The sequence below is a fragment of the Mastomys coucha genome, unplaced genomic scaffold (assembly GCF_008632895.1).
Source record: "Mastomys coucha isolate ucsf_1 unplaced genomic scaffold, UCSF_Mcou_1 pScaffold7, whole genome shotgun sequence".
NCBI classification, from domain to species: domain Eukaryota; kingdom Metazoa; phylum Chordata; class Mammalia; order Rodentia; family Muridae; genus Mastomys; species Mastomys coucha.
In genome coordinates, this window is record NW_022196913.1 from 57,440,189 (window position 1) to 57,468,168 (window position 27,980).

Here is a 27,980-nt window from a genome sequence, read left to right on the forward strand (position 1 = left end):
GGAGAGGTGGTCTCAGATGCCCCATGAAGCATAGAACCCAAAAGCTGCTCCAAATCAAAGAAACCAAATATAACTTGTGATATGTGATTCCTCATTACAGATGTCTGGGAATTTCCCCATCACTTCCCCCATTCTCCGTAAACCAGGCCTGGCCTGTGCATTAATGCTGAGGCATCTGGAGAATGCCTCATTCTTTCATGGGCAGATGCACTTTAAAGAGCTTTACAGTTGTTCCTAGGTATCCATGGAAACGGTTCAAAGACCCACGAGGAAATTAAAACCCATAGATGCTCACATCTTTATGTAAGCAGCATAGAATTTGCATACCACTTTTATATGTCACTAATCATTTCTAGACTTCGTACAGCCCTGAACATGGTGAAGATGCTGTATCAATTGGAAGCTGTGTGGCTTAAGGAATGCATCTGTTAGTTTCCTGCCATAAGCAAAATATGTGACTAAGGCCACTTAAGAAAGGACGGGTGTTCTTTGGCTCACAGTTTAAGGGGACAGTCCATCATGGACCAGGAACCCAGGATCCTTCCAGCAAAAGAGCTGTGTTGCCTTTATCACATCTCTGCACCCACTGGCAAGAGTCCATCACAATCTAATTTGTTGACAGTTGACATGTCATAATAGAAGGAGAGAGTAGGGAGGGCGTTGGGCCTTCACCTGAGACTTTAGCCACACCCCCAGCCATCCATAAGCACTTCTGCCCTAACCACACATAACCACCTGGTATCAGCTGGTGCTGATGTATATAATATAGGCTGGGGGAAGTTGAGATGGGGCACCATCTATGTGAGGGGAGACCATCATCGAGCTGGGTAAAGACTTTCCTCTGGGGTTACTCAAACTCCTGTCAGTGAGCACCTCTCACCCACGTTCTGTAAGTGAACTGGTTCCAGGGTGAACTTCACTTTGTCCTTGGGACCTTGAGGATGGAGCTGGCATAGTCTATGTCCCCCGCTCCCCCAGGAGAGAAATTCTCCCAACAATATGGCAGCAGGAAAATGAGGTGGCCTGCATAGTATTTATAGTCAGGAAGCAAACACACACACACACACACACACACACACACACACACACACACACACACACACAGAGAGACAGAGACAGAGAGACAGAGACAGAGAGACAGAGAGAAAAGAGGGGGGAGAGCTACTCTCAGTCCACTTTCTTCTTGTTGAGATTCAGACCCAGGACAAACAGCTGAGGTGCATATTTAATATGCCAAAGTGGACCTGGCCTCCAGGTTCTCCCAGCATCCCTCAGTCCCTACCTGGCATACCCCACCTCTACCTGAACTTTTGAGCCTAGGGGCTGGGCTTCCCCTTCCCTGAAGAGCTCTTCCTTACATAATCCAGACAATTTGGTCCCCCCCAATCCCTCTCCCTTCTCTCACTGCTCTCATTTTCTCACTTTCTTTTTCCTTCCCTCTATCTCCCTCCCCATGGTGACTTCCGTTAGACTCTCCTTGGCACCAGTGAACTCGCCTCAGAGCAGCTTCCCAATAAACCTGCCTTTGCGTACTTTAATCTGAACCGGCTCATTTCACTGGCAGAGAAATAACCTATCACTCCTTTTTCTTCGATCCAGGACTCTACCCAACATCCACAGGTGATGCTACCCATAGTCTGTGTGGGTCTTGCCCGCCTCAATTAACTCAACCTATGAACTTCCTAACAAATATGTCGAGAGGTTCATAGACTAGGTGAGTCTAGATCCTGTCAAGTTAACGGGCAACATTAACCATCACAGGGGAAAATGACAAGATGTCTACATGCTAAGGGCAGATGCAGCTTATCTCCAAAATAATTCTGTCCTGTGGCAGGCTGACTCTCCGGCTGTAGAGTGTTCTCACATGGAGAGCCAGTTCTACTGTCAGACCATGCAGAGAGGCTCAGCGTTCAGTCTTTAGGAGGGGAGGTGTCATGGTTTGAACATGCTTGGCCCAGGGAGTGGCACTGTTTGGAGGTATGGCCTTGTTGGAGTAGGTGTGTCACTGTGGGTGTGGGCTTAAGACCCTCATCCTAGCTGCCTGGAAGTCAGTCTTCCATTAGCAGCCTTGAGATGAAGATGTAGAACTCTCAGCTCCTCCTGGACGTTGCCACGCTCCCACCTTGATGATACTGGACTGAACCTCTGAACCTGTAAGCCAGCCCCAATGAAACGTTGTCTTTTGTAGGACTTGCCATGGTCACAGTGTCTGTTCACAGCAGTAAAATCGTAACTAAGACAGGAGGATACCTATTTGTCTACTTGTCATTAGCATTATTGCTGTTACCTTTAGGGTCAGAGCCTGGGACCTCCGTAACAGTGAGACTTGGCTACTGGGCCTCACTAAGCCCCTGAAACAAACAAGTAACATTAAAAAAAAAAATAGAAAAAGGATATTGATTCCATGAGGCCACATCCAGAGAGGAATAAAGATCCAGACTCTGGAATCCATCTTCAGAGAACTGCCTCGAGGTTTGCCTTGAGTTAGATGCTTGTACTGGCTGGTTCTGTGTGCCAACTTGACACAGGCTGGAGTTATCACAGAGAAGGGAGCTTCAGCTGGGGAAGTGCCTCCATGAGACCCAGCTGTGGGGCATTTTCTCAATTAGTGATCCAGGGGGTAGGGCCCCTTGTGGGTGGTGCCATCCCTGGGCTGGAAGTCTTGGGTTCTATAAGAAAGCAGGCTGAGCAAGCCAGGGGAAGCAAGCCAGTAAGGAACATCCCTCCATGGCCTCTGCATCAGCTCCTGCTTCCTGACCTGCTTGAGTTCCAGTCCTGACTTCCTTTGGTGATGAACAGCCATGTGGAAGTGTAAGCTGAATAAACCCTTTCCTCCCCAACTTGCTTCTTGGTCATGATGTTCATGCAGGAATACAAGCCCTGACTAAGACAATGCTGGAAGTGTTTACAGTTAAACAACCCTGGTCGAGGTGTGCTCCTGCGCATCACAAGTCTCTGCCCTGTTCTGCATGGTGCTCTGACAAGGTTGCAGAACAGTGTGAAGTCTCTTTCCAGGAGATAAGATGACTGGTAGCAGATTTTGGCTTTTCCTTTCTCTCAGGATGTGATTCCTGGAAAATTCCGATTTCCCAGCACCTGTTGTCTTAGCAGTCTAAAGGACCACAAGTCTGTTTTCAGATTATCTTCATTCCCAGATGGGGGACGTCCTAACCCTGGGGGTGTTTAAGCACGTTGCTCATATCTGAGAAAGGATAAAGTGGAAACCACATGAGGTGCATGCTAAGGGAACCCGGGGCTCTTTTCTGCTCAGCTCTTTGGCCTGACCAGGACCCATAGAGATTAGCATCCTGAGCTGCTCAATGGAGAATGCCATTTGTGGGGCAACTTAAGAGTTTGACAAGTTATGGACACAGGGGACAAACCTCTTCTCCGTGCTCACCATCAGCTTCTGCTTTAGGAGCTCTTGGAGGCCATTTGACACCTCCCCCTGCCCCCCAGTGCTCACCTCTATCAGCCCATGGCACTACCTGCATCCCTCCCACCCAACTCACTTTCACATCTTCTCTCTAGTCTCTTTACCTCTCTGCACAATCCCACCTTTCTCCCTCCAACTGTGCCCTCCTCTTTCATTTCTCTTCTCACTCATTCCCTGGTCCAACCAGTACCCATGTGAAAGGACAAAGAAGTAATAAAGCCAAACTCCGAGATGAACGGGGATCATTGACTGAGTAGTGTGCTTTGGGCCATGTTCAGTCTTGTAACGGGATAAGGCGGTGTTCTGGAATGTCTCTTAGCCCTACTGGTACAGTTGCACTGGAAGCACTGATGGTCAGCCTTCTTCATGGGAGGGGGAGGCTCGGGGCTGGCTGGGCAGAACCTCATGCTGATGGGATTGAGAAGAACCTGAAACCTAAGTCACCAGGAATTTCTAAGACCTTCTCACACCCCTGCAGACATGCGTCTTCTTTCCTTTTGAGCTCTGTGGATGCCTAGAACTTAACAGAAGTGCATCGCTGCACCTGACAAGGGCCATTTCTTAAGGCTGGAAGCCAATGTTCAATGGGAATTGTGCCCATGTTTACTTTTTTGCGTGTATGTAAGGGGCAGGGTTGGTGAGGGTGGAGAGTCAAGGTTGATGCCTGAGGTTTCCTTAGTCACCTGTTCCACCTATTGGCTAGCCTGGCTGGCCAGGATGCTCCAAAGATCCACCTGACACTGTTCTTGCAATGTGACTTACAGACACATGCAGCCATGCCTGTATCTTTACGTGTCTGCCGAGGGCCTGAATTCAGCCCCTATGCTTGTACAGCAAACACTACCCGACTGAGCCATCTCCCCAGCCCAGTCTTGGAAGTGTGTTTCTTACTTAGCCTCTACATAAGTTAATTCCAGTGATATACAGTGCCTCAGTTGTATATTTTTCTGTTAAGAGAGATAGTAGGTAGTACTACCCAGGCCCTGGCATTTGTTGATGTAAATACTGAGAAATGTGTTGCTAGGCAATTAGGGTATTGTGAGGATATCAGAGGGTGTGTGTGTCTACACAAACTATGATGGTTGTGATGCCACAAGGAAATAACCTTAGGAGATTACCATTGAATTTGAGGTCCACCGTTGACTGGAGCATCACTCTGTGGCTTGCCTGTGTTCCCTGCTCCATCTTTCTTTCCATCTGATTGTCCTGTTCTCTAGCACAGGCTCTTCACTTGCTGCATGCCCTTTCACTCCCTGTTCACAACCACAGAGCTGAATCGACCCCCTGGTAGGAGAGGAGATATTCAGACCCACTGGTACCCCTCCCTCCCTTTGACTATCAGACTGTTGGCGCAACAGACCTCAAGTAAGTAAACTTCTCATAGGCGCCTCACACTGGGGGAGGGCAAAGGCTGAAGCATCTGCCATTCCAAGGAATTTACTTTCCGGGAAGAGATTTCACATGGTTTGGACAACCCGTTGGACCACCTTACAGAAGAGTCTAGAACCAAGACAGTTATGATGATGGGGCCACACTTTGTTTTGTTTTGTTTTGTTTTGTTTCTTTTTCGAGACAGGGTTTCTCTGTATAGCCCTGGCTGTCCTAGAACTCACTCTGTAGACCAGACTGGCCTCAAACTCAGACATCTGCCTGCCTCTGCCTCCCAAGTGCTGGGATTAAAGGCGTGTGCCACCACCACCCGATGGGGCCACACTTTGACCAGGACTGCTTAGCTATGCACACTTCTTGCCCTCCATTTCAACCTAGACTTCCTGTCAGCAGCCTAAAAATGGGCAATGGGGATTCCCACGGGACCCCTTTATTTGCTCCTCTTCTCAATGCGACCACATAGAATACATCTCCTTCTCTGCTTTTCATTGTCACTTGTCTCTTTGCCTAGGGGATGGTTCTACCCACAGTGGGTTGGGTCCTTAAGGCAATCCTTCTCAGTCTCCCTAATTGTCCTGTTGAGGAACTGGCTTATCCTGTCTTGCTATGGCTGCCAGAGCCTGGGCTTTGACCCTAAAGGCTTCAGTAATAGGCATGCTCTTTCCACACCCTTCTTGCTAGTGTTCTCTCCTGGCTGTTGTTACCGTTAGTATTTTGGTCTTTCTTCTCCCAGTGACTTTAAAATTCCTCAAGAGCAGAGGTTTCTTGGCTAGGTTTCTGCCACCACACCAGTAGCTAGCAAGGCCTCCAAGTAAGAGTTCCTCTTGTGTCTCAGTGATACAATGTGTCATTCTGTTGCAGTGATTAAACTCTCTGACTAAAACAAAGTAGAGGAGGAAAGGGTTTGTTAGGCTTATACTTCCAGATAGTAATCTATTATCGAGGGAAATCAGAGCAGGAAGTCAAATAGGAACTTAAAGCAGAAATTATGGAGGAGGAATATTGCTTGCTGGCTCTCTCTCTGGCTTGTTCAGGCTCATGGCTAACAAGCTTCCGTACACAGCTCAGGACCATTTGCCTAGGGGATGGTTTTACCTACAGTGGGTTAGGTCCTTAAGGCAATCCCTCAGACATGCCCACAGCCCAACCTGTTAAAGACAATTATTCAATTGAGCCTCTTTTTTAAGATGATTATAGGCTGTGTCAAGTTAATGCTAACTAGGATATGTGGTTTATCAAAGTCCAGGTCTTCTATACGTGCTGAGTGACACCAGCCCTCATAACTCTCATAGCCTTGGGTTCCTGTAGTTGGGTCACTCTGTTGACCCAGATGTATAGTCCAGCAAAGGTGCAAAAAGTATACTCAGAAGCATTAGATTTAGTAGTTACTGAAAAAACTGAGGAGTGACCAAATATTTTCACCTGTTTCCACCAAGTTGTGGAAAGAGTTTCAAGTCACACACTCAGTCGTCTTTCAGGGTCCTGGAGCTGTCCATCCACCGGGGGTCTCGAGTCTCTCCATCCTCAAGCTTTGCCCTCCTAGACCCTTCCAAGGCACAGGCCCCACTCCTCCATCTTCTCTCTTCAAAACAGCTGACCAGTTTTCTGTCACTATGATTCCTGCTCTTGTCTCAGTTTCCTGTCCCTGGAAACCCAACAAAACTGTAGAACCAAAAGATGTCTGCTCACTCCTGGGCTACTGGTCTCGAGGCATCTTCCTCTTCTGTTCCCATTGTTGCATGTTACTGTCAACAGCTTCCTTTTCCTCCTTTCCAGCCTCCTGTTTTCTCCTATGTCTTCTTCCTTGCTTCCTTCCCTTTTTTCTATCTATCTATGTATCTATCTATCTATGTATCTATCTATCTATGTATCTATCTATCTATGTATCTATCTATTCATCCATCCATCCATCCATCCATCCATCCATCCATCCATCCATTCATCCATCCATCTATCTATCACATGTATTTATTCGCGATACATGTGTACATGCCCCTGTATGTGCTATGGCACGTGTGTGCAGGTCAGAGGACAGCTTGCAGGAGTTGGTTCTCTCCTTCCAACGTGTTAAGTGCTGAAGGTAAAGCTCCTGCTGTAGGTTTGGCAGCTGGTGGCCTTACTCACTGAACCATGCTGCCTAATCCCACTCTGTCTTTCAAAGAGACCTTATTCTTGACCTACAGAATCTTAGGCTTTCCTCAAACACTGTCCCTCAAAGTCACCTTTCTCTTCATAAGTGGGTGATGTAGCCTTGGCTGTGCTGGGGATGCTTGGCTGAGCAGTGGTGTGTTCTGCTGCCCATCAGCAGCCCTGGGGATCTCTCATGGGCTGCTCTGTCACCTGCTCATCATCATCTATCTGTGTCACTTCCTGAATTGAGGCTTTCTTTCTGTCCCTTAGAACCCACACTCGCCCCCTCTGTGGGGCGCCGACAAAGGGTAAGGTCAGCTGTATTCCAAATGTTTTCCTTATGACACCCTACTTCCCTTTTCTAAGACTATAGTTCATAATCTAGAATTACCCCAACCTTCTGCTCTTACTAGTATTCTGGGGCCTCAGCAACCTCCCATCAGTGGCAAATGTTCCCCATATGAAATTTTCTCACCCAAGTGGAGACAGGATATAGCCCAGATCCTTGGTGACTAAATAACTTCGGTGACTCCTGTCCCTTCCAGCCAGCTGGGATTACCAGCAACGTCCATCTGTGAAGGTTTTCTAGTTTTCAAAATTGACTTTAATAGTTACCATGTTTTTTATTTTTTTAAAAAAGCAAAAAACTAACAGTACATGTGCATGAGTGTGTGTGTGTGTGTGTGTGCGTGTGTGTGTGTGTACGTGTGCATTGAGACAAGAATGTCTAACTCAGTCTGACCTCAAACTCACGATGTGGCCAAGAATGGCCTTGAAGTTCTGATTCTCCTGCCTCAGCCTCCTGTGTGATGAGATTACAGGTGTGAATGCCCATGCAGGTAGAGTTTATGAGGTGCTGGAGATGGAACCCAGGGCTCTGTTCATACCAGGCAGGCTTTCTCTATCACATGAGCCACATTCCTAACCTCTAACAAGACATTAAACATTTTTTTTTTTAATCAGCAAAATGCCTGTGTGACAGAAAGGTCTCAGTGGAAGTGGGCTCAATTGTTCAGAGGGCCGTGTGTGTAGGCAGCCCCTGGAATTGACACACAAGTGAGCTGTTTTTATTTTGAAATAGGTCCTTCTTTGAAGCTAATAAACAAATCCATTATTCAACTATTATCCAATAGAAAACCAGTCATTTCAACCCCAGCTTTCTGCTGTTCTTCATGCAGATGGGTTCCTGTTATGGAGCCCCTCCCTGCTGATCTTGAGTTTGCAATCCTCCTGCCTCTGCCTCCCACGTGCTGAGATTATAGGTATGTATCATTGTACTTAGCTTTAAAGGGCTCTCTTTCTACTTCTCAAGGAAAAGCCCCCGTATTTCCCATCCTTTGTAGACCCTGTATTTCCCTTCCTTTGTAGACCCTTTATTTCCTGTCCTTTGTAGACCCTTTATTTCCTGTCCTTTGTAGACCCTGTATTTCCCTTCCTTTGTAGACCCTGTACTTCCCGTCCTTTGTAGACCCTGTATTTCCCTTCCTTTGTAGACCCCCTTTACCCCTCTGAAGAGCCTCATGTTGGTTCCTGCCTCCTCCCCTCATCCAGGCACAGGACTTGGAACCTGGACTGCACTGCTGGCTGCTGGAGAAGCTTCTACAAGAGACTGGTGTAGTGGTCACTCTCCGCACAGACTCAGCTGCTTGTGAGGTTTTGGTTGTCAATAGGAAATCCTAGAAATTCATTTTTTTTTTTGTTTGTGTTTGGGGGTCTCATGTGGCCTGAAACATGCTAAATAGCTAGGAATAAGCTTCCCTGCTTCTGCTCCCAAACCATTCACACAGAAAGCAAGTTCCAGAGGCTGAAGAAATGACTTAGTGGTAGGAACACATACTGATCTTGCAGAGGTTCTGAGTTTGGTTTCTAGACCCAGAACTGCCTGTAACTCCAGCTTCGAGGGAACTGAAACCTTCTGCAAAGGTACCTGCACTCGTCGTGTGTGTGTGTGTGTGTGTGTGTGTGTGTGTGTATGTGTGTGTGATACACATACACACAATTAAAAAGAAATTAAATCAGAACAACTGTTATTACGTTACTATTGTACTATTCTTGCACTATGTAACTTATAAATTAAACTTTGCCACAGGCATGTGTAGGGAAGACCCAATCTGTGTAGAGTTGTTGGTCTCTTCCTATAACTTCAGGTATCCACAGGGATTGTAAAAGGCAACATCTCTGTCTGATCAGGGAATGTGATAGGAGGAACTCTAACCAATCAAATCTCACACAGTGAGGAAGCCATGTGGAGGATCTGTCTGCATTCCAGGGAGGAACTGTCAGTCATCCCTCTCCATACCTTTGGGTGTATCTGGCTGTGCAGCAACCTGAGAGCTACCTTTTGGATATTCCTGAGGCTTCTTGGTGCTCTGAGGTGCAAATTCCTTATCTTTCGATAGTCATGGCTATACAGGGTTGTAAGCTTCCATCCATGCGTCCGTGTGTGTGCGCGTGTGTGTGCGTGTGCATGCGTGTGGGTGTGTGTGCATGTGTGTGCATGCATGCATGTGTGTGTCTGTGCATGTTGCGTGTGCATGCATGTGTGTGTGTGTGGCCAGAGGTTAATGGCAGGTGTGCTTCAAGTGTTATCCACCTTATTTTTTGAGACAGGATTTCCTCACTGAAGCTGGCAATCACCTATTAGACCAGGTTGGCCCGTCAGTGAGCCCCAGAGATCCTGTGTGCCCTCTTCTCGATAACTGTGAGATTACTGGCTTGCACTACCAAGTCTGCTCTTCTTCTTCTCCTTCTCCTTCTCCTCCTCCTTCTTCTTCTCCTTCTCCTCCTTTTCCTCCTCCTCCTCTACCTCCTTCCTCCTCCTCTTCCTCCTCCTCCTCTTTCTCTTTTTCTTCCTCTCTCCTCCTTCCTCCTCCCTCTCCCTCTCTCTCTTCTGAGACAGTCTTTCTATATAATCATGGCACTCACTATATAGACCAGGCTAGCCTCAAACTCAGAGATTTATCTGTCTCTCTGCATCCTGAGTGCTAGTATTAAAGGCATGTGCCCCTATGCCAAGCCTTACATCTGGATTTTCCTGTAGAGTCTGGAGATTCAGGTCTTCATGCTTGCACACCAGCCCTTTACCAGCTAAGATCCCTCCTCAACCCCATTTTCCATCATCCTGGGGGCCTCTGGGCAGCAAGTGGGGGCTGCAGGGATTCTTGTTAGCAGCCCGTAACATTAATGCTTGTTTACTGTACTATTTCTTTGAGTCTTCATGTGTTGATGGGGCTCCTTTGATTTTTAAGTCATAACATTAAGATAACGCAGGGTCTTGAAATGCCAAGGCAAAGCAACACCAAGAGGAGAGAGAAAACAACCAGCACCCCAATGACTGCTCCTACCTGCCAATAAATCTGGGACGTAAGGTGGGTATGGAGGCCACACCTGGAGGACCACACTCCCAAGAGCCGACCCAAAATAGTAGCGACCAAGTTTGGGAAGATGTGTTGCTATGAGATCAACATTCTTCTCATGGTTCTAGAGGAAGAAGAAAAAATCTTCAGAACAAAAAGGCTTCCTTTTTGTGTGCTTGGCCTGTTGATGATTCCCATTGGGACCCCTGAGTGTCAGCTTGTCACCTCTGGATAATTGACTTAGTACCTCTGTTAAGGTTTGTGACTCTCTTTATGACTTTGATGCTCTCTGCCCTCACCCTGTCAGGAACCACCACGTTTTGATATTTATTTCTGAGTGTGTGTGTGTGTGTGTGTGTGTGTGTGTGTGTGTGTGTGTGTGCCTGCCATGTGCATGTAGGTGTCTGAGTAAAAAGAATGTTGCGGCTCTCGGAGTTGGGACTCCAGGTGGTTGTGAACAGCACCACGTGGGTGTGGAGAACCAACCTTGAGTCCTCCAGAAGAGCAGCTGAGCAAGAGCACGAAACTGCTGAGCCGTCCCTCCAGTTCCTAGAGAACACTCTCTATCCAAATCCTAACCAGGCCTAACGCTGCTTAGCTTCTGGGAGCAGATGAGACTGGGTGTGTCCAAGGTAGTACGGCCAGAGACTGCTGCCCTGCTTCTGGCTGCTTTTGCAGAGACAGGGGACAAGCCTCTGGATGTGTCAGCACAGATACAATCTCTTATTTCCCAGGGCTCTGACTCACAAGAGCTTGAAGGAATTCCCCTCCCTCGATGTAACTGTTTGCTCTTTTCCTTACTGTGACTTTCATTGTGTGGTGCTGAGGACTGGATCCATGGTCTTGCACGTTTGAGTTTAGTACTCTACTGGCATGCTACAAGCCCAGCTCTGGATCCCTCTTCCCATGGAGGGAAACTGCATGCTATGTCTACTGTGTAACAGCTCATGTTGTGATTCATTCTGTCCATTCTGGGCTGTTGAAGGATTTTGACTGTTCTGTCTGTGAGCCTGCTTCTCCGCTTCCCAGCATTTGTGGGCACCTATTTGACTGCCTCAGGCCTCAACTCAGCCTGGAATAAGACTTGAGAAAGGTAAAGGATCTTACCAAGACATATATTTCTCTAGCAGGAAGAGCCTGGATGGAAGTGAAGGCCATAGCTAAAAGGCCAAAGTAGGCCCGTGCATTGTGTGCTTATGTGTGCTTGTATTTCAGGAGCACCACAAAGCTCCATCGTGCCAAATGTGAAGATGCCAAGAACATAGGCCGGAAGAAGCACTGGGATGGACCGATGTGGAGACTCAAAGCCTCAAAGCGAGCGCACTGCCCCCTGCTTTCCCTCCAGGCCCTGGGGTTGATGTCATGCACAGGTAAGAGCAAGTGTAATGGTCCCCCATATCCAGCCCAGAAAGATCAGTATGGAGACAGGGCTTGGGCAACCTACTAGGAACACTGCCTACCACTGGAGAGACACACGGCACCAACCACCCAGCACATGGGGCTCATGACACTTGCTTGTTGGGACAACAGAGAATTCTGGACACTTAACCAGGCATGGTCTTGTCTCCAGCTGGCTGCGATGATGCTCTCTATACCTGTGTGTTATAAATTCTAATACCCAAAGAGAGAGAGGCTAGAAGAAGCACTGGGCTGGACGAGATGTGGAGACTCAGAATATTTCTCATTCACAGATCTCTTCTCCCCCCGCCCAGAGGTGGTGGGAATAGAGCCCAGGGCCCTATACATGCGAGGCAAATGTTGTGCCATTGAACTATACCTCGAGCTGTACCACAACTGAGTCTTTTAACAAGTCATTAAATATTCTGGAATTATATAAGCATTGCACGTGGTAACTGATGGGGCCTCAGACGTTCCTTTAATGACATTTAACTGGCTTATATTCTCCCTGTATGGTTACATTCTAGAACTGTTGAGTTTTAGTTGAGTAATGTTAAGAGAAAAAAAAGGCCAAAAAAACAAACAAACAAACAAACAAAAAACACTTCCTCCCTCCTGTTTTTTAAAATCTGCTTTTAAAACTGCTCTTTCATTCAGAAAAGTGGGTCAGTGACTCAAGCACCACAGCGTGTGTCACATTTAAAAGGGAGGTGACTAAGGAGAGGCCGGACACCAGACCGCTTGGAGTCTCCACCAAAGAGCATTAGAGAAAACTCAGTCCCAAAGAAAACCTCCTAATGGGGAATAATTAAGTAAGCTAGTCCCCAGTCTAGGGGCACTCGCGGTCTCTCCCCTCTTCACTCCCCTAGGCTCCACAGGGAAGCTGTGTTCCAGGCCCTTGCTATCCTCTTCATTAGAAGGTTTCTAAACACGATTATCAGGGGGTGGGTGGGGGGGATCAGTTTTCTCTCATTCTAGGGAAGCAACCACTCCACAGTAAATAAAATGTAGAATGCCTGTGTGATGGTTGGCCCAGGGAGTGGCACTATTAGAAGGCCTTGTTGGAGTAGGTGTGGCACTGTGGGTTTAAGGTATGGCTTTAAGACCCTCATCCTGGCTGCCTGGAAGTCAGTCTTCTGCTAGCAGCCTTCAGATGAAGATGTAGAACTCTCAGCTCCTCCTGCACCATGCCTGCCTGGATGCTGCCATGTTCCTGCCTTGATGATGATGGACTGAACCTCTGAACCTGTAAGCCAGCCCCAACTAAATGTTGTCCTTTATAAGACTTGCCTTGGTCATGGTGTCTGTTCACAACAGTAAAACCCTAACAAGACAGCCTGCTTGTACCTTTTGTTTGCACTCGTGTGCGTGCGCGCATGTACGTGTGTGTGTGTGTGTGTGTGTGTGTGTGTGTGTGTGTGTGTGTATACGCGAGTGTGTGTCTCGGGTCAAAGGTTGATGTCCAGTGTCTTCAATCACTTTCCACCTTGTGTGTGTGTGTGTATGCGCTCGCACGCATGTATGTGCACGTGCATGCGTATACATGCGCATGCGTGTGTGCGTGCATGCGTGCGTGCGTGTGTATGCGTGTGCTTCTCGGGTCAAATGTTGATGTCCAGTGTCTTCTTCAATCACTTTCCACCTTGTGTGTGTGTGTGTGTGTGTGTGTGTGTGTGTGTGTATGTGTGCATGCACGTGTCTCAGGTCAAAGGTTGATGTCCAGCGTCTTCCTCACTTTCCACCTTATTTTTTGATACAGAGCCTGTCAGTGAACTTGAGGGCTTGAAGGCTAGGCTGGAGCACGAGGGCTCTTCCTGTATTCTGTGTCCATGACTAGCCTCCCTTCTCTGGAGATACAGGGGTGGGTGCTGTTACACCCGGCTTTATATATGCATGCTAGGGAAACCCGGTCCTCCTGATAGTGTGGGAGGTGCCTTACCCCCAACTGAGACATCCATCTCCCCAGCCTCCCTCGACCTTAAGAAACCCAAGTGGCCTCTGCTTTTCCCATCCAATCAAGTGGAACGGCTGTGCTTGCCACCAATCCTTTATTGAAACTGGCAACATCCACACTTTATAATAGAGCAAAAAATAACGTTCCATATGTACAGCCTCTGTGGGGGACTATCTGACTACACGCCAGGCAGAGTGAGGGCATCAAGTCTTCAGCGTGCGTGCCCAAGGACACCCAGGCAGACACCGCTGTGCACACTACAGTGAAATGACTTTAGGGGTCCAGTGGGATTCAGTATGGTACCATCAGCCTCCTCCTCCACGCAGCTCGGTCAGTAGCCATTCACCTGGAGTCCGAAGCAGAGATAGGTTGTGTGGCTATAAATCTCTTGAGCGAGACCACCTCTGCGGATAAGTTTGCCATTCCCTGCTTCAAATACAAATTCTCAGGCTCGGAAACCTTGTAGCCACTGTCTTTGACTTCCACCACACCTGTTTTGAAGCTACTCTGAGTTTTGCTGCTCAGTTCCTTGTGATGCCAGTGTTCCGATTTGAGGGACCAATCTTGAATGTTCGTCACCTGAACCGAGAAAGGAGGGAGGGAGGAATGGGCCATACCCGAGGTGCCATGCTTCTCCAGGTCAAAATGTCTTTTGGCTATCACATCCGCGGGTGAAGAGAGTTTCTGCATGCCTTCAAACTCGCTGTCCAAAGCCTCCACTTTGACCTGCATGGCCTTGGCTTTAATCCGGAGCTTGTGCGGTAAGGCAGAAGGATTCACTTCCGGAACCTTCACCACCGTGGCGTGGACCCGCTGCAGCTCCACTGGAGAATGGATGGGGCCCTTGGGTACCTGCTGCTCGTCTTCCCCATCAGAAGACTTGCCCACCACACCCTCATCGGCCTCTGAGGTTCTCGGGGAGTTGCTCGTGGACCCATGGACCTGCAGGAGGGGCGGGGAATGGGAGTAGGTGGAGAAAGAGCGTCCCATGTAGCTCTGGTAGATGGAGGTGGAATAAGCGCCCCGCTCCTCCCTGGACTCCCTGGCAAAGCTCTCCAACTCCACGGGCTCCTGCTTGATCACAGGGAACTTGTTCTCAGGGCTCCGGCAGCCTCCCTGTGCGGGGCTTTCCTGGGTGTGCTCCACGGAGGACACCTCAGACACATCAGAGAGCGAGCTCTGGGGAGAGTGCTTGATGACTGAGATGCAACTTCCGGCTACCATCGCAGGCTCATGCTCGTCCACAAAAGAGCTCACCGCAGCCTTGGACGTCTGGTAGTCCTGAAAGTACACAGCTGTGGAATTACTGAGTTTCTGGATTTCTTGGGCATAGGCTGTGGAGCTAATTAAACCAAACTTTAATTTCAGGGAGAGCAGCTCAGCTTTTAACGTGGCATTTTCTTCTCCCAAGGCGATCAGCTTGTTCTCCAAAACCAGGTCATTGAGGCGGCGCTTCTCCCGAGATCTTTTGGCAGCTTCATTGTTTTTCCGCCGTTTCTCCCAATACATGGCATCTTTCTTCTCGTCGGGAATGAATTCCCGTTTCCTCCGACATGCGGAGGATTTGTTTTTCCCCATGCTCCCTTCGTTCAGGAGCAAATCTTCACCTGAGGCTAGGTCCTCGGCCACCTCAGCTAAGGCAGAGTTCAGCAGCAGCATCTTGTCTGAGCTGCTGGTAGGATCCAGGGGTGCGGGCTCCTTTTTGATGGTCTGCATTTTTCTCAGCTGCATCAGAAAGGACCTCCTCGTCCTACAGACCCGATGGAGGAGACAAATCACTTCCCCAGTCTTCTTTCAGGTTTTAAGGACTTCAGCTTCTCATCCATCAATAGTCCTCCTGCTGTCCAGCCCAGGGTAAATCTGTCAGGAGCCTTTCATGGGTTCTCTGTAATAAAGGAGATCACAGTGAGTCCCTTGGGCAGCTGTGTGCTGGCAGCTGTAAAGGGGGTGCTGTGCTGAGCAGTCAAGGGGTATTGGTACATAACTGCTCAGGTCTTTTCTGTAAAGAGTGGGCAAACTGGAAAAAGACGTAAATACACAAAACTCTTCCACTTCAGTGGCAAAGAACCTCTTTGCCTTAGACTGTGTGGTCCAGGAGAGAAAGGAGTTCAAATAGTCACTCACTCACCCAGTCACTAAATCTGTCACTCATCCCTCCATCCCCACCCTCCCTCACTCCACCTACCCAGACTTGGATCCATGCAGTCCTTCCATCCATCCATCCATCCATCCATCCATCCATCCATCCATCTATCCATCCCTTCCTTCCTTCCTTCTACCCTCCCCTCTGCTCTGGGTCAGATAGAGGAAAGCTGTGTTTAACAGAGATAAAGGGCAAGTGGCAGGCTCATACAGGATGATTCATCACAGGGAGGAAATGACAGACCGCCCTACAATGGTGACCAGAACCCATGTGTTTCCCTGCTTCAGAATGACAATAGGTAACTTGGCTCTGCCAAGGAAATGTGTACATCTCTTTGCAAGAACTTAGCTAAGTAAACTCTGTTAACCTGCTGTCCCACCCTAGAGAGCCTGGCGGTCCCCCGTCTGCCCTGGGAACTCCTCTGGCCTCACCAATAAGCTGCTACACTTACGGGAAGTACCTGTACGTCTAACATTTAAAATACAAAGCCCTTCAGGCTCACCAGTCAGACTTTCAAGATTGACAGCCACAACACTTACAGACTTCACTTATATATTCCCTTTGTACTAAAATGGTTACTATTCAAAGGGACTTTTTTTTTTTTTTTAAAATAAACACAGCTCTCTTGAAAGTTAAGACTACTTCAAAACTAGAGAATATAATTATGGAAAGACCTTTCAATCTTACTAATTAGTTTCAAATAAAATATAAGAACTGAAAAATAGAACCATCAACTGTTTTTTACTCCCACGAGTCTAATATTTATAATATGAACTGGGTCTCACTTTGTGCGCGCATGTGCCCACGTGCACACTGAAGATGGAACCCCGGGGAGTGCTAGGTAAGTGTTCTACTCCAGGCTTTGCCAAACGACATCATCAATCCTTTCCTGATACTTTTGGGTCCGATACTGCCTCCATAAAGCAAAGGTATGCACAACCCACACACATCATCATTCCTCTCTGAGGCGTCCTCCCTCAGGCTGTTACCTTGCCTTTTGACATAGAGTAGTCTCTCCTGGCCCAGAACTTGCCTCCTAGGCTAGGCTGGCCGGCCAGTGAGCAATGGGATCCTCCTGTCTCCGTTTCTCCCTCTCCTCAGCTACCAACTTTGAACCATGATGATGCCCAGCCTCTTTTGAAATAAATGGTGGGGAAGATCAGGTCTTCATGCGTGTGTGCCAAACACCTCAATGGCTAAACCATCTCTGCTCTCACTCATAGAAGCCTGCTTGCTCTTTCTGTCTTTTCCACAGTCCCAAGAATGTCAAGGTCACACAAGGTTCTGCCCATCAAATTGGCCCACCACCACAGGGAGCAGCTCCCCAACTCAAACGAAGCCCAGGGGCCTCTGATATCATGCTTTCTGACAACGACCCCCCCATCAGACACCACTTCAAGGAGGGAGACACTGCAGGCCAAAAGACAGCTTGTCAACCTTTAATCAAAAATATGATCTCTTTCCAGGACAGCCAAGGCCACACAAAGGCTAACCTGTCTTGAAAAACCTACCAAACAACCAATTGAAATAAATAAAATTATAATCTCTTATCACCTCCATACAGGCCCTGCTTCCAATCTGGAAACGCATCCCTCTGCACAGTACAGGATGTGCTCCTCCTCCTGCTGAGGTAGGTGTGCAGTCAGTCACTCTGATGGGGTCCTCACCCATAAATGGAACTGAGCAGCAGCCAAGAAAGATGCTGACCTGGACCTTTGCTGATGTGGGCTTCAAGTCTCCACCAAGCCACAGGTACTAGATTTTAAATACCACACAGTCCCTTCCACAGTTTTTCTGGGGTATTTTTTTTTGTCTTGATATGCTTATATTTTCCTCCACATACTTACTTATCTCCGTTTTTCTTTAAAACCCAGTTCTTCCTTTAAAGCATACATTATAGTTCATTTACACAGCCCACCATCTGTGAGTGACTCTCCCCAAGTCTCACGGTCTCTCCACATCAGCCAAGCACAGAGACATTTTCAAACTGTGGATCACATGTCTGTATGGATCCAGTTAGAGTGTGTGTGTGTGTGTGTGTGTGTGCGCGCGTGTGTGCGCGCACGTGCGCGTGTGCACGCATGCACATGTGCATGCGTGTGTTTGTGCGTGTGTATATGTGTGTGTGCACGCATGTACATGTGTGTATGTGCATGTGTGTGTGCGCATGCATGTGTGCGTGCATGCATGTGTGCGTGCATGCATGCTACTCTCCCCGAGTCTCAAGGTCTCTCCACATCAGCCAAGCACAGAGACATTTTCAAACTGTGGATCACATGTCTGTATGGATCCAGTTAGAGTGCATGCGCGCACACATGTGTGTGTGCATGTGGGTGTGTATGTGCATGTGTGTATATGTGTGCGTGCGTGCGCACATGTGCGTATGTGCATGTGCGTATGTGCATGCATGCATGTGTATGTGCATGTGTGTGCACACACGTGTGTATGTGCATGTGTGTGCATGTGTATGTGTGTGTGTGCGTGTGTGCGTGTGTGTGCATGTGCGTGTGTGCGTGCATGCGTGCGTGCGTGCGTGCGTGCGTGCGTGCGTGTGTGTGTGTGTGTGTGTGTGTGTGTGTGTGTGTGTGTGTTAGTCATGGCAGGCCACCATGGTCAAGCTGAACAGGTAGCTCATTCTATTTAACCAAACCAGCCCCCAGCTGGGAGATGACTCAGAGTCTCATAAGCCCGAGGACCAGAGTTTAATCTCCAAAACCTATGAGAAAGTCTGGAAAAGGTGGCAGAGACTGTAACCTCAGTGCTGTGAAGGGGGAGACGGAAGGATCCCCAGGGCTCACTCCCTGGCCGGTCAACCTAGCCTACTATGTGATCTCCAGGTCTGTGAGAGACAATGTCTCAAAAACCATAATGGATAGAATTCAGAGGAACAACCCTGGGGGTTGCACTCTGGCCTCCAAACACACATGCTTATATACCAATAGGCACGTGCAGTCACACACACCTATGGATTGCTAGGTCACCATATAAGGAACACCTACTGTGTGCTGAGTACTGAACTAGACTGGAGTGGGGAGGCTGTGCAGGCTGAGAGCCAAACTGCAGAGCACAAACAGGACGGAGACATATGCTTAGACTTTGATCATGGTGGGATCTGAAGTGTGGACCCTGCTGACTCCACTCATACCAGATATCATTTATTTAAACATTTGCTACGTCACAGGCACTGGGGACATAGCCTGCCTCATGTCCCTCCTTCAGCATCTTCAGAGGCTCATAGACACAGGTAGCATGAATCAGATACTCATGTAATAACCAGCCTGGACCCTGCTCTGACCCCTCATAGGTCCGCCCTACATCCCACCTTCCAGTCCCAGATATACTCAGCTTCCATCTCTCTTAGTTCTGAGCCTCATATGTCTAGTTATGAAGTGCTTCTAGGGACAGGAAGGTACCATGGATCTAGCTAGAGCTCTCTCCACAAGCTGGCTGCACCAGGAAGGACTGTCCAGAGCTGCCCTCAATGGGCCTGGGCTATTTCACAGTCAGATTTTAATCTCCTGAGTCGTACCTCAGGAGTTGAAATAGTGAAAAAGACATACAACTATTGGCCTTGAATTTGTGATCATCTTATCTCAACCTCTTACACCTGTTCCAACCACCACCACTACCATCATCATCATCAATCTATAAAAACATATGTGTTTATTTGTATGTTTCTGTGTGGCTATGTACATGCCAGTGCCTGCAAAGGCCAGAGACTTCAGGTCCTCCAAGAGCTAGAGTTACAACACTTTGTAAGCTGCCCACTGTGGGCACTGGCAACTGAACTGAACTCAGGTCCCCTGAAAGAGCAATATGCATTCTTTTTTTTTTTTTAAAGATTTATTTATTTATTATATGTGAGTACACTGTAGCTGTTTTCAGACACACCAGAAGAGGGCGTCAGATCTCATTACGGGTGGTTATGAGCCACCATGTGGTTGCTGGGATTTGAACTCATGACCTTCCGAAGAGCAGTCGGTGCTCTTCCCCGCTGAGCCATCTCACCAGCCCCAATATGCATTCTTAAGTGATGAGTTATTTCTCCAGCTCCTATTATTATCTTAAAAAAAAAAAAACAAACCCATATACATGATTGAGTGCTTTGCCTTCCTGGTACACTTGGAGGTCAGAAGAAGGCACTGCATCCCCTGAACTGAACCCAGGTCCTCTATAAAAGCAACAAGTGCTCTTATCTGCTGAGCCAACTCTCCAGCCCCACTATATTATCTTTTAAGCAAAACCAAAAGTATATCTATTTCAACATTGTAGAGTGTCTTAGTTACAGTTTCCACTGCTTTGATGAAACACCATGACCAAAGTGTCTTGGGAAGGAAAGGGTTTATTGGACTTACACTTCCATATTGCTACTCGTCATCAAAGGCAGTCAGAGCAGGAACTCACACAGGGCAGGAACCTGAAGGCAGGAGCCCATGCGGAGGCCATGGAGGGGGGCTGCTTACTGGCTTGCTCCTCATGACTTGCTCAGCCTGCTTTCTTACAGAACCCAGGACCACCTGCCAGGTTGGCTTCGCCCACTCCCCCACCAATCACTGATTAAGAAAATGCTCTACAGATTGGCCCACAGCTGAATCTTATGGAGGCATTCTCTCACTGCTCTCTCTCCAGCCCTCTCCGGTGACTCTAGCTTGTGTTAGGTAGACCACACATGGAAGAAGCGGCCAAAAGACAGAAAGACTGAGCAAACTGCCAGAGATCGCAGCAGTTAAAAGCAAAGATGGCTCAGGAGTCTGTGTTCCTCAATAATGGATGCAGGGCAAACACAGTTGTTTTATTTTATTATAATATTCCTAAAGTACATGTGTGTGTCAAGGCTGCAGGCTAACATTGGAATAACGTCTTTATTACAGCTCCCAGGATCTGCCTGTCTCTGCTCTCTGCCTCCCCAGCATGCTCTACTGCTCCATGGGTTCTGGGGATTTGAACTCCAGTTCTCATACTCCACAACAGGCACTTTACCCAGTGAGCCACTTTCTAAAACCATCAGCGTTCACGATGACTGCTTCGGATCCCAGTTTCTCTCTTCATGACTAACCTAGCATGACTTCACCGTGTGTCACTGTTTGAAATCAACACAGACTGCTGGCTACCTTAGTCACTATGTTTCACTTTTGGTGAATAACTGACACAAAATGCCAGCTCTATGATGTTACCTCTGTTAGCGCCATTAACTCCATTACACCCATTAGCTGATAGGACTGCTTAAAGACACAAATAAAAAAAGAGAAATGTAAGAGCAGGCATCGCGTCATGCCGGCTGACATGTTTTCTCACGCCTACCGTGAAGGCACCATCACTCTTACCATGTGCTTTTCGTTATAACCTGCTACAGGCAAGAGCTGAATTCCATAAGCCCAGATCCTTGAGTACATTTAAGTCAGATGACCTAAATACTCAGCAATTAAAATAAGACCTGACCTAAGAAAAGTCTGCAAAAAGAATCCAATAGACAACATAAATTCTAGACAAGGGTTCATCCTGCAGGGGTTTCCCCATGGTTACTAGAGAAATGCATGTGCCTCTCCAACCTCTGACCTCTCAGAGGTGACTTGTGGCAGTTCAGACTCTACAGAAACAGAAATGAATAAGCCCTCTGCACCGAGCACAGAACACTGTCCTTGTTTAGATATCAAAAATCCACTTCAAGGCTGGTTGTAAGCTGCCTGACATGTGTGTGCTGGGAACTGAACTCCGGTCTTCTTCAAGATCAGCAAGTGCTCTTAACAGGGAGCCATTTCTCCAATGTGAGCAGAGCCTTTTCTCTTTATTAATCTTATTTACATTATCATGTGGGGAATCAGAGGCCATCGACATTTAGAAGTTGGTTCTCTCCTTCCACAGCAGGATCTAGGAACTGATTTCAGGTCATTGGGTTTGCGCAGTGAGCACTTTAATCCACTGACATTTTACATCAAAAACAAAACACTGAGTGCTCAGGGCCTGTGGTCACTCAGCAATCCAAAGTACGCACAGGGCCAGGAGAAACACGTGCTTGGCACGCACGTGGGGTTCACACACGCACGCGCACACACACACACACACACACACACACACCATCTCTCCATGCCAGACCAGTCATATCCTGGCAACAGACTGACCCACTTTTTCTGTTTGGATGCATCTGTAAATAAATGTGTTAGAACCTGATTCAGCTTATGGGAACAGAAAAGATTCCAAGTTCAACAAGGGATCATTTGAAAATTAGATTTTAACCTTAATGAATTGGATGACAACCCTGCATTTGATTAGCCCACTCTGTGTACTTTGTTGATTGAAACATGAACTAGTGTAATCGGCAGTCTCTACAGTGCAAGGGTTTGCAACATAATGTAGCGAGTCTGAAGACACAGCAGGACACAGCAGGGGCACCCATGAAAGCAACTTCACAGTTTGAGGAGATGAAGCCCACAGAGAGACGACCGTGTGGAGGCAGGGAGACAGACACACACACACAGAGAATGTACACGTGTGTGCGTATACAGAAATGTATTTTGAAAAACCTTAGTAGAGAAGCTTCAAAATGGGAACCCTTATACCTGTGAAATAGCAGTTTGAAGAAAGGATACTGTTTTTATTTACGTGCTACTGGGTGAACATCCGTCCCATTGTATTAGTGCCTGTGGGGGTCAGAAGAAGGCCCTGGAGCCCCTGAAGCTGGAGTTACAGTCTGTGGTGAGCTGCCTGAGTCTGTCCTCTGGAGCAGTAGCAAGGTCCCCAGCCCAGTCATCACCACTAGCTGATCTCAACTAGTAGTTACCACCAGCCCCTATTTGTGACAGTTTTTGAAGACATAATTGATCAAATTAGTAAGTTCCCTGGAGTCTTTCTTTCTTTTTGACTTTGCCACAGCCACGAGCTTCTAATCCTCCTGCTAAACCTCTAAAGCTCTTCTTCTGAGCTGGGACTGTAGGTATCCACTCTGACATTGGCTTATGGGGTGCTGGAGACAGGACCTGGGGCATTGGGAATACTAGGCAAACGCTGCCAGTGGAGGTACAGCTCCAGTTTCCTCTGCATCTTAGGGACACAAACATCACAACATGAAACAACATCACAACATTAAAGGAGAGGGAGGGTGTGTGCTGGGGAGCCGGGACAGCAGAAACGTCCCAATCTCCCTAGCCTGGTTTTTAACGTTCCCTATCAGCCCGTGACTGTAAGTACCTTTACTGTGCCACGTGCCTTACGAAGAGAGTGGAAGGTTTATTTGAAGGCTACTTAATTACATTCAAGATCCCTAGAAAGTTAATAAAAGACACCGTGTTCTGATAATTGAAGGGCGTATAAACACCCCAACCCCGGTGAAACCAGGTCCACAAAGCCCAGATTATTAACGAATGGCATCCAGCAAATCCCCACTAAACTTAAAAAACAAGCCCAAACTCTAATTAAAGCCATACGAGAAACAAGATCTACCCCACCCCCCCCACACACACACAAACACACCCTGTTTCTAACTACAGGAAAATTAGTTACAAAGAAATGTGAGAGGTAAAGTGGGGGTGGTGGCAATAAAAACTCATTTTGAAACTGAAAAACCCTCTTATGTAATTGTCTGTGGGCAAAGGTCAGGGTCTTTCAACATTCGCTTGTGAGTCCAATCTGGATAAAAATCAACTCAAATAAAATCAAGAAAAATAACAGGATATCAAACAATGTGCTCACCCTGTGAAATGCGGGGCCATACCTGACAAAAACAAGAAGTGAACATCATAAGGGGGAAACCTCAATTACATTGTTTGTTATGTTTGACTTGAATCCCAAGCGTGCTCTCATTCCTCAATACACATTAAAAATAAACAACCCTTCGCAGTATCGATGCCATCTGGGTCACAATGGAAATAATGAGGCGCGCGCCCGAGATTTCGAAGCCGGGTAAAAATAACGCTGAGCCCTCTGACCGCGCCTTTCCAGCCCACGCTTCAATCAGCCCTACATCTCGGAACCCGGGAACCCACTGATGATCTCGGCTAGGTCAGCTAGAAATCTCCGCCGGCGGGAGTGAGTCAGGGGCCTTGCTCAACTCCGTGCTCAGCCTTTCACAAAGGGCTTTAATTTGCAGGCTGTTGCATCATGGTGATGTTATAATTGCCAAGATAAGCCCTCAACATAGAAAAGGAAACTGTTTCACAAAGCACAGGGAGCTTGTGTTCACTCTCATTGAAGGGACAGGCAGAACGATGGAGGGGCATGAACACAGCTAGCACAACTCCCACCTTTTGGAAGCCCTGCTTCTGCACTGAACGGCTTACCCAGCTTCTCCGAGCACCTGTTTTGTAAAGTGGGGGTGCTGAGTGGTCCTGCCTTATTTAGTAACTGCCCTTCTTACTTCTGAGTCAAGGCAGCAGTGAGGACTCCAGGTTCCAGCCCTCTCTGCAAGGCACTATTTTGAGACTGCCCTGAGTACTTCGGGCCCAGGTTTCTTCAACAAGGTCAAGAGTCATCAGTCTAACGGGGCCTGGCTTTAGTTGACATCCACACAGCTCCGTGTATTCTCTCTCTAAGATGGCGTACATGCACAAGTGTAGGTGAGAATGCCCATTGCGGACGGGTTAGAAGTAGGGATCAGCCAGGCTAGAGAACTCAAGTCAGAAAGTTTCAGGAATCTGGAAAAGGGCAAGCGACTGTTGCTATGGGGACTCATTGCCTCTGTTTGTTCTAACACTTCTTCAGACATTACCCCAGTTACTTGGGACCTTGAAGCATGCTGATCCTGTCAAGAATTATCTTGACATTAAATAACATGTACAAGGCAAGGGTACTCAGAGACAAAAGAGAAGGTGGTGCTTTACAGGGCCAATACCAACCAGTCTTCATTCTTGTTGTGAGATTCGGTTCGGTAAAGGAAAGCCAGCCCAAACATAAGCATTCTGGAAACATTTATTGAGCTCCTAAGTGTTCCGCTCCACAGGCTTCCTTCCCTTCAAGTTCCGCTGGAAGGCAGTGAAGGTCTATCGTGTACTGGGGAGAGAGAGGTCTGGGCAGCACCTACACCTGCCTCCTCTGCACCTCCCAAACTGTCTCTAGTAGAAAGAGGGTCCCTAGGGTATCCAATAGCATTATCTGATGCTGAATTCCTGCCTTATCATCCACAGAGAGCAGCCTGAGTTGATCGCCCTGCAAACACCAGGAGGGTTTACTGTGATATCAGAAGGCCATCGAGAGAACTCTGAGCTGTGATGAAGCAGAGAGATGTACTTTTACAGGGGCGACAGCTGCATGTGTATGTAGGTGATTTTGAATTAGGGACTCCCAACGATATATATAATCTTGGGCCTTTGATCAAATAAACTTTAGATACAAAAAGAAATAATAAAAACTTGGGTTCCACTGTCCACGTTCAAGCAAACACCCTCCTAGCCGTCACACTCGAGACTGTCCTTCCTTTCTGTAGCCATTTATTTAAAGGTCTTGCTTTTTCATTCCGTGAATGGAGAAGAGCTTGCCTCTGAAATTCAACGGAGGCTCCAGAAACAAAGGTATCATGTTGGGGGGTCGCAGCTAACGGTGCTCCGGTGCTCCAGAGTGGAGTCAGCTCCTGGCTGTGTCTGCCTGAGGCTGCTCTGTCCCGAGGCCCATCACCACGGGAGCCTGCGCCTAGGAGGCATGCCTGCTCTCCGCCTCAGGCCACCCGGCTCCGGGTGAGCGCAGCGCACCGAACTCGGCCTCACAAGCCTCCGCCCCGCTCCGCAGCCGCGCCCCCACGCCGCGCCGCTCCCCAGGCCCGCCTCCCGCCGGGTGGGCGGCGCAGCGGGGCCTCGGCGCCGCGAGGACCCCCGCGCCAGAACAAAGGAATGCGGGAGGGGCCGGGGAGGCGCGCGGGCCACAGCGAGGCGCGTCCAGTCGCTGCCCAAGGGGAGCGTCTTGGGTCGAGGTCTCTGCCTGCTAGTGCCAGGCGCGTGCCCGGTCTCCGGGACGTGTGCGAGGGGCGCAAGGACGCATGATGAAAGGTGGCGCTGCAAAGCCCCTTCCCTCCCCTCTCTGCAGGCTTGGGTCTCCCAGCACAGCACACAAAGTGGGTCAGGGTCCGCTGCTGGGGGGCCTACCGCAACTGCAGTGTCTTGGAAAACGGCTGAAATAGGGATAATAATATGTTCCAGGGGTCTACATCTAGAATGTCTCCGCCCCCTAAAATAACATCGTAGTTAAATTATGTAAATGGTACGCTAAGAACACTATATTTCACAAATACTATTAAATACGTATATTCACACATCATTACACTAAGTAAGAATCCGGGAAGAAATTTAATATCAGGATACTTACCATACTGATCTATCTCCAAGAATAAGACTAGGTTATACAGGCAAAAATACAATCTACTAACCTATATATACTTCCCATAACTCATATCTGATCTGAGGAAATTATGATGTGAAATAAATACTTCTGACCTCATTAGCCGTTGTTATTTACAAAAGCCAGAAAAGAAGGTGACACTTGGCCATTCCCTGTTGGCCTATGAGCGCAGCAGTTCCTCCAAAGTGTCCTTTAAAATGCCTTCCTAAAAATACAGTCTTATCAGAGGTCTTGGAAGGCGTGGAGTTAAAACTACAGCAAATGGCCTTGAGCTTGTATTTGCACACAGCCCTGGAGAAACCAGAAATAGCACCAGGCCAGGATTGTTAAAATGTGATAGGGCTAAATTTAGAAAGACGTACATTTCTTTTAGGGTAAAAGACACACATTTGGCAAGCATGAGCTATGTCAAAGCTTAGTCGGTCGTCACTTTCTGGCTTAAAATATCCTTTAAAAGAACCAACAAAACCCCTGTTGATGGTGACATTCTTAAACGCTGAGACTGCCCTACTTTCTTTGTGGCAAGATTATAAAATCACGTAATTAGCTCCCTTTCTATGTTCAACAGCCAGCAAATTCGGCAGTTACATAACCTCACATTTCCAGGAATCTATTAATGATTTGTCTTGTGGTGTCTAAAAAAAAAAAAAAAAAAAAAAAAAAAAAAAAAAGCCAATGACGATAAGGTGAGAAAAAAAAAAAAGCTGATGAAACGCATCGCATTCCAGTTGGGAAAAGTGGGGAGGCAAACGTCACAATGGCTCGTCCCGGTTTTAAAAATAACACCTCGGAACATTTAAGGACCCCCCCCCGCCCGCACTCCCGCGCATTAGTGTCCAACGCTAGGATTTCTCCTTTCTTAATAATGAATTCCATAGAATCATTTTTAAATAGGCTTATTTGGGACGATACAGAGGTACCAATAAGGATCTAATAATCAACGCTGCGCTAAAATGACCAAATCGTTGCACACATACGCGCACATTCTCACATCAGCTCGTCCTCGGTGCCCACGTTTCACTACTGGCCCATTATGCAATGTAAGAAAGGACACATCCCTCCACCTTCCCGAAGGCTCGTAAAACACGATGACAACAAACGTCGGTGCCGACACAGCGCCTGACACAAACAAACGCCGCGCAGGCATCTCCGATTGCCGTCGCAGTTGGTACTCCCAACCCTCCTAAGCAAATCAAGTCCGCTCCCCAAGACTCAACCCTCCCCCTAGCCGGCCTGGATTGGGGACTAGCGCGGAGAGACCCCGGAGAGTAGAGCACGTCGTCTGGTTGCTAAAAGGATCAGCCTCCACTCCGCCTCCCCGGCGCGCTCTTCGCCACCGAAACATCAATTTTCCTGAAATCCGGAGACATTATGCAATAGCGGGGAGGAGGAGGGAGCGCGCGGCAGCCCGGGCTACGTGCGGGCGCCAGGGCGCTGCAATCAAAGCAGCTACCTTAAGGTGGCGAGTCCCCCCTCCTGCCAAGGCAGCAAAAGTTTATGTAATGCATGCCCCGCGCACACTCGCCGCCTCCCGCCAGCCCTGCGCCGCGCCCGCACGCGTCCCGCGCCCCACGCCCGCCGGCCGCGCGCTCCGAGAGCGGGCACGGAGCGGAGCTGGGCCCCCAGGGCCGCCGGTGGGCGGAGCGCTTACCGTGGTTCTGCTCCCTGGTCCGTAAGTGGAAAAGAAAGGGCGGCTGGAACCGGGCTGAAGGCGCCGGGGCGCGATTCAAGCTCCGCCGGGCCCTCAGCGGGCGGTGGAGAGGGCGCGGCGCGGGAGACGAGCGGGCGCGCCGGGTCCGCGGGCGCCGTGGCCGCGCCGAGAGATGTGTGTTAGTAGGTCAGTTCCGAGCGCCG

The 27,980-nt window shown here is 48.3% G+C and overlaps 1 protein-coding gene and 1 long non-coding RNA gene across 2 annotated transcripts; one reads left to right on the forward strand and one right to left on the reverse strand.

Moving 5' to 3' along the window:
• Positions 1–576: 576 nt before the first annotated feature.
• LOC116082136 lies at positions 577–21,063 on the forward strand. The gene is made up of 5 exons (XR_004115181.1): positions 577–889; positions 1,600–1,714; positions 11,527–11,681; positions 17,371–17,558; positions 20,678–21,063. It is a non-coding gene; the product is annotated as an uncharacterized LOC116082136 (long non-coding RNA).
• Positions 13,741–27,974, reverse strand: Nfil3 (nuclear factor, interleukin 3 regulated). The gene is made up of 2 exons (XM_031358942.1): positions 27,778–27,974; positions 13,741–15,548 (listed from the first exon to the last, which is right to left on the reverse strand). Exon 2 carries the CDS (start codon positions 15,392–15,394, stop codon positions 14,006–14,008), a length of 1,389 nt encoding a protein of 462 aa, XP_031214802.1. The 5' UTR covers positions 15,395–15,548; positions 27,778–27,974; the 3' UTR covers positions 13,741–14,005.
• Positions 27,975–27,980: the final 6 nt, after the last annotated feature.

Coding starts and splice junctions, on each gene's coding strand:
- Nfil3 (XM_031358942.1), bottom strand. CDS start 15,394: ATGCAGCTGAGAAAAATGCAGACCATCAAAAAGGAGCCCGCACCCCTG.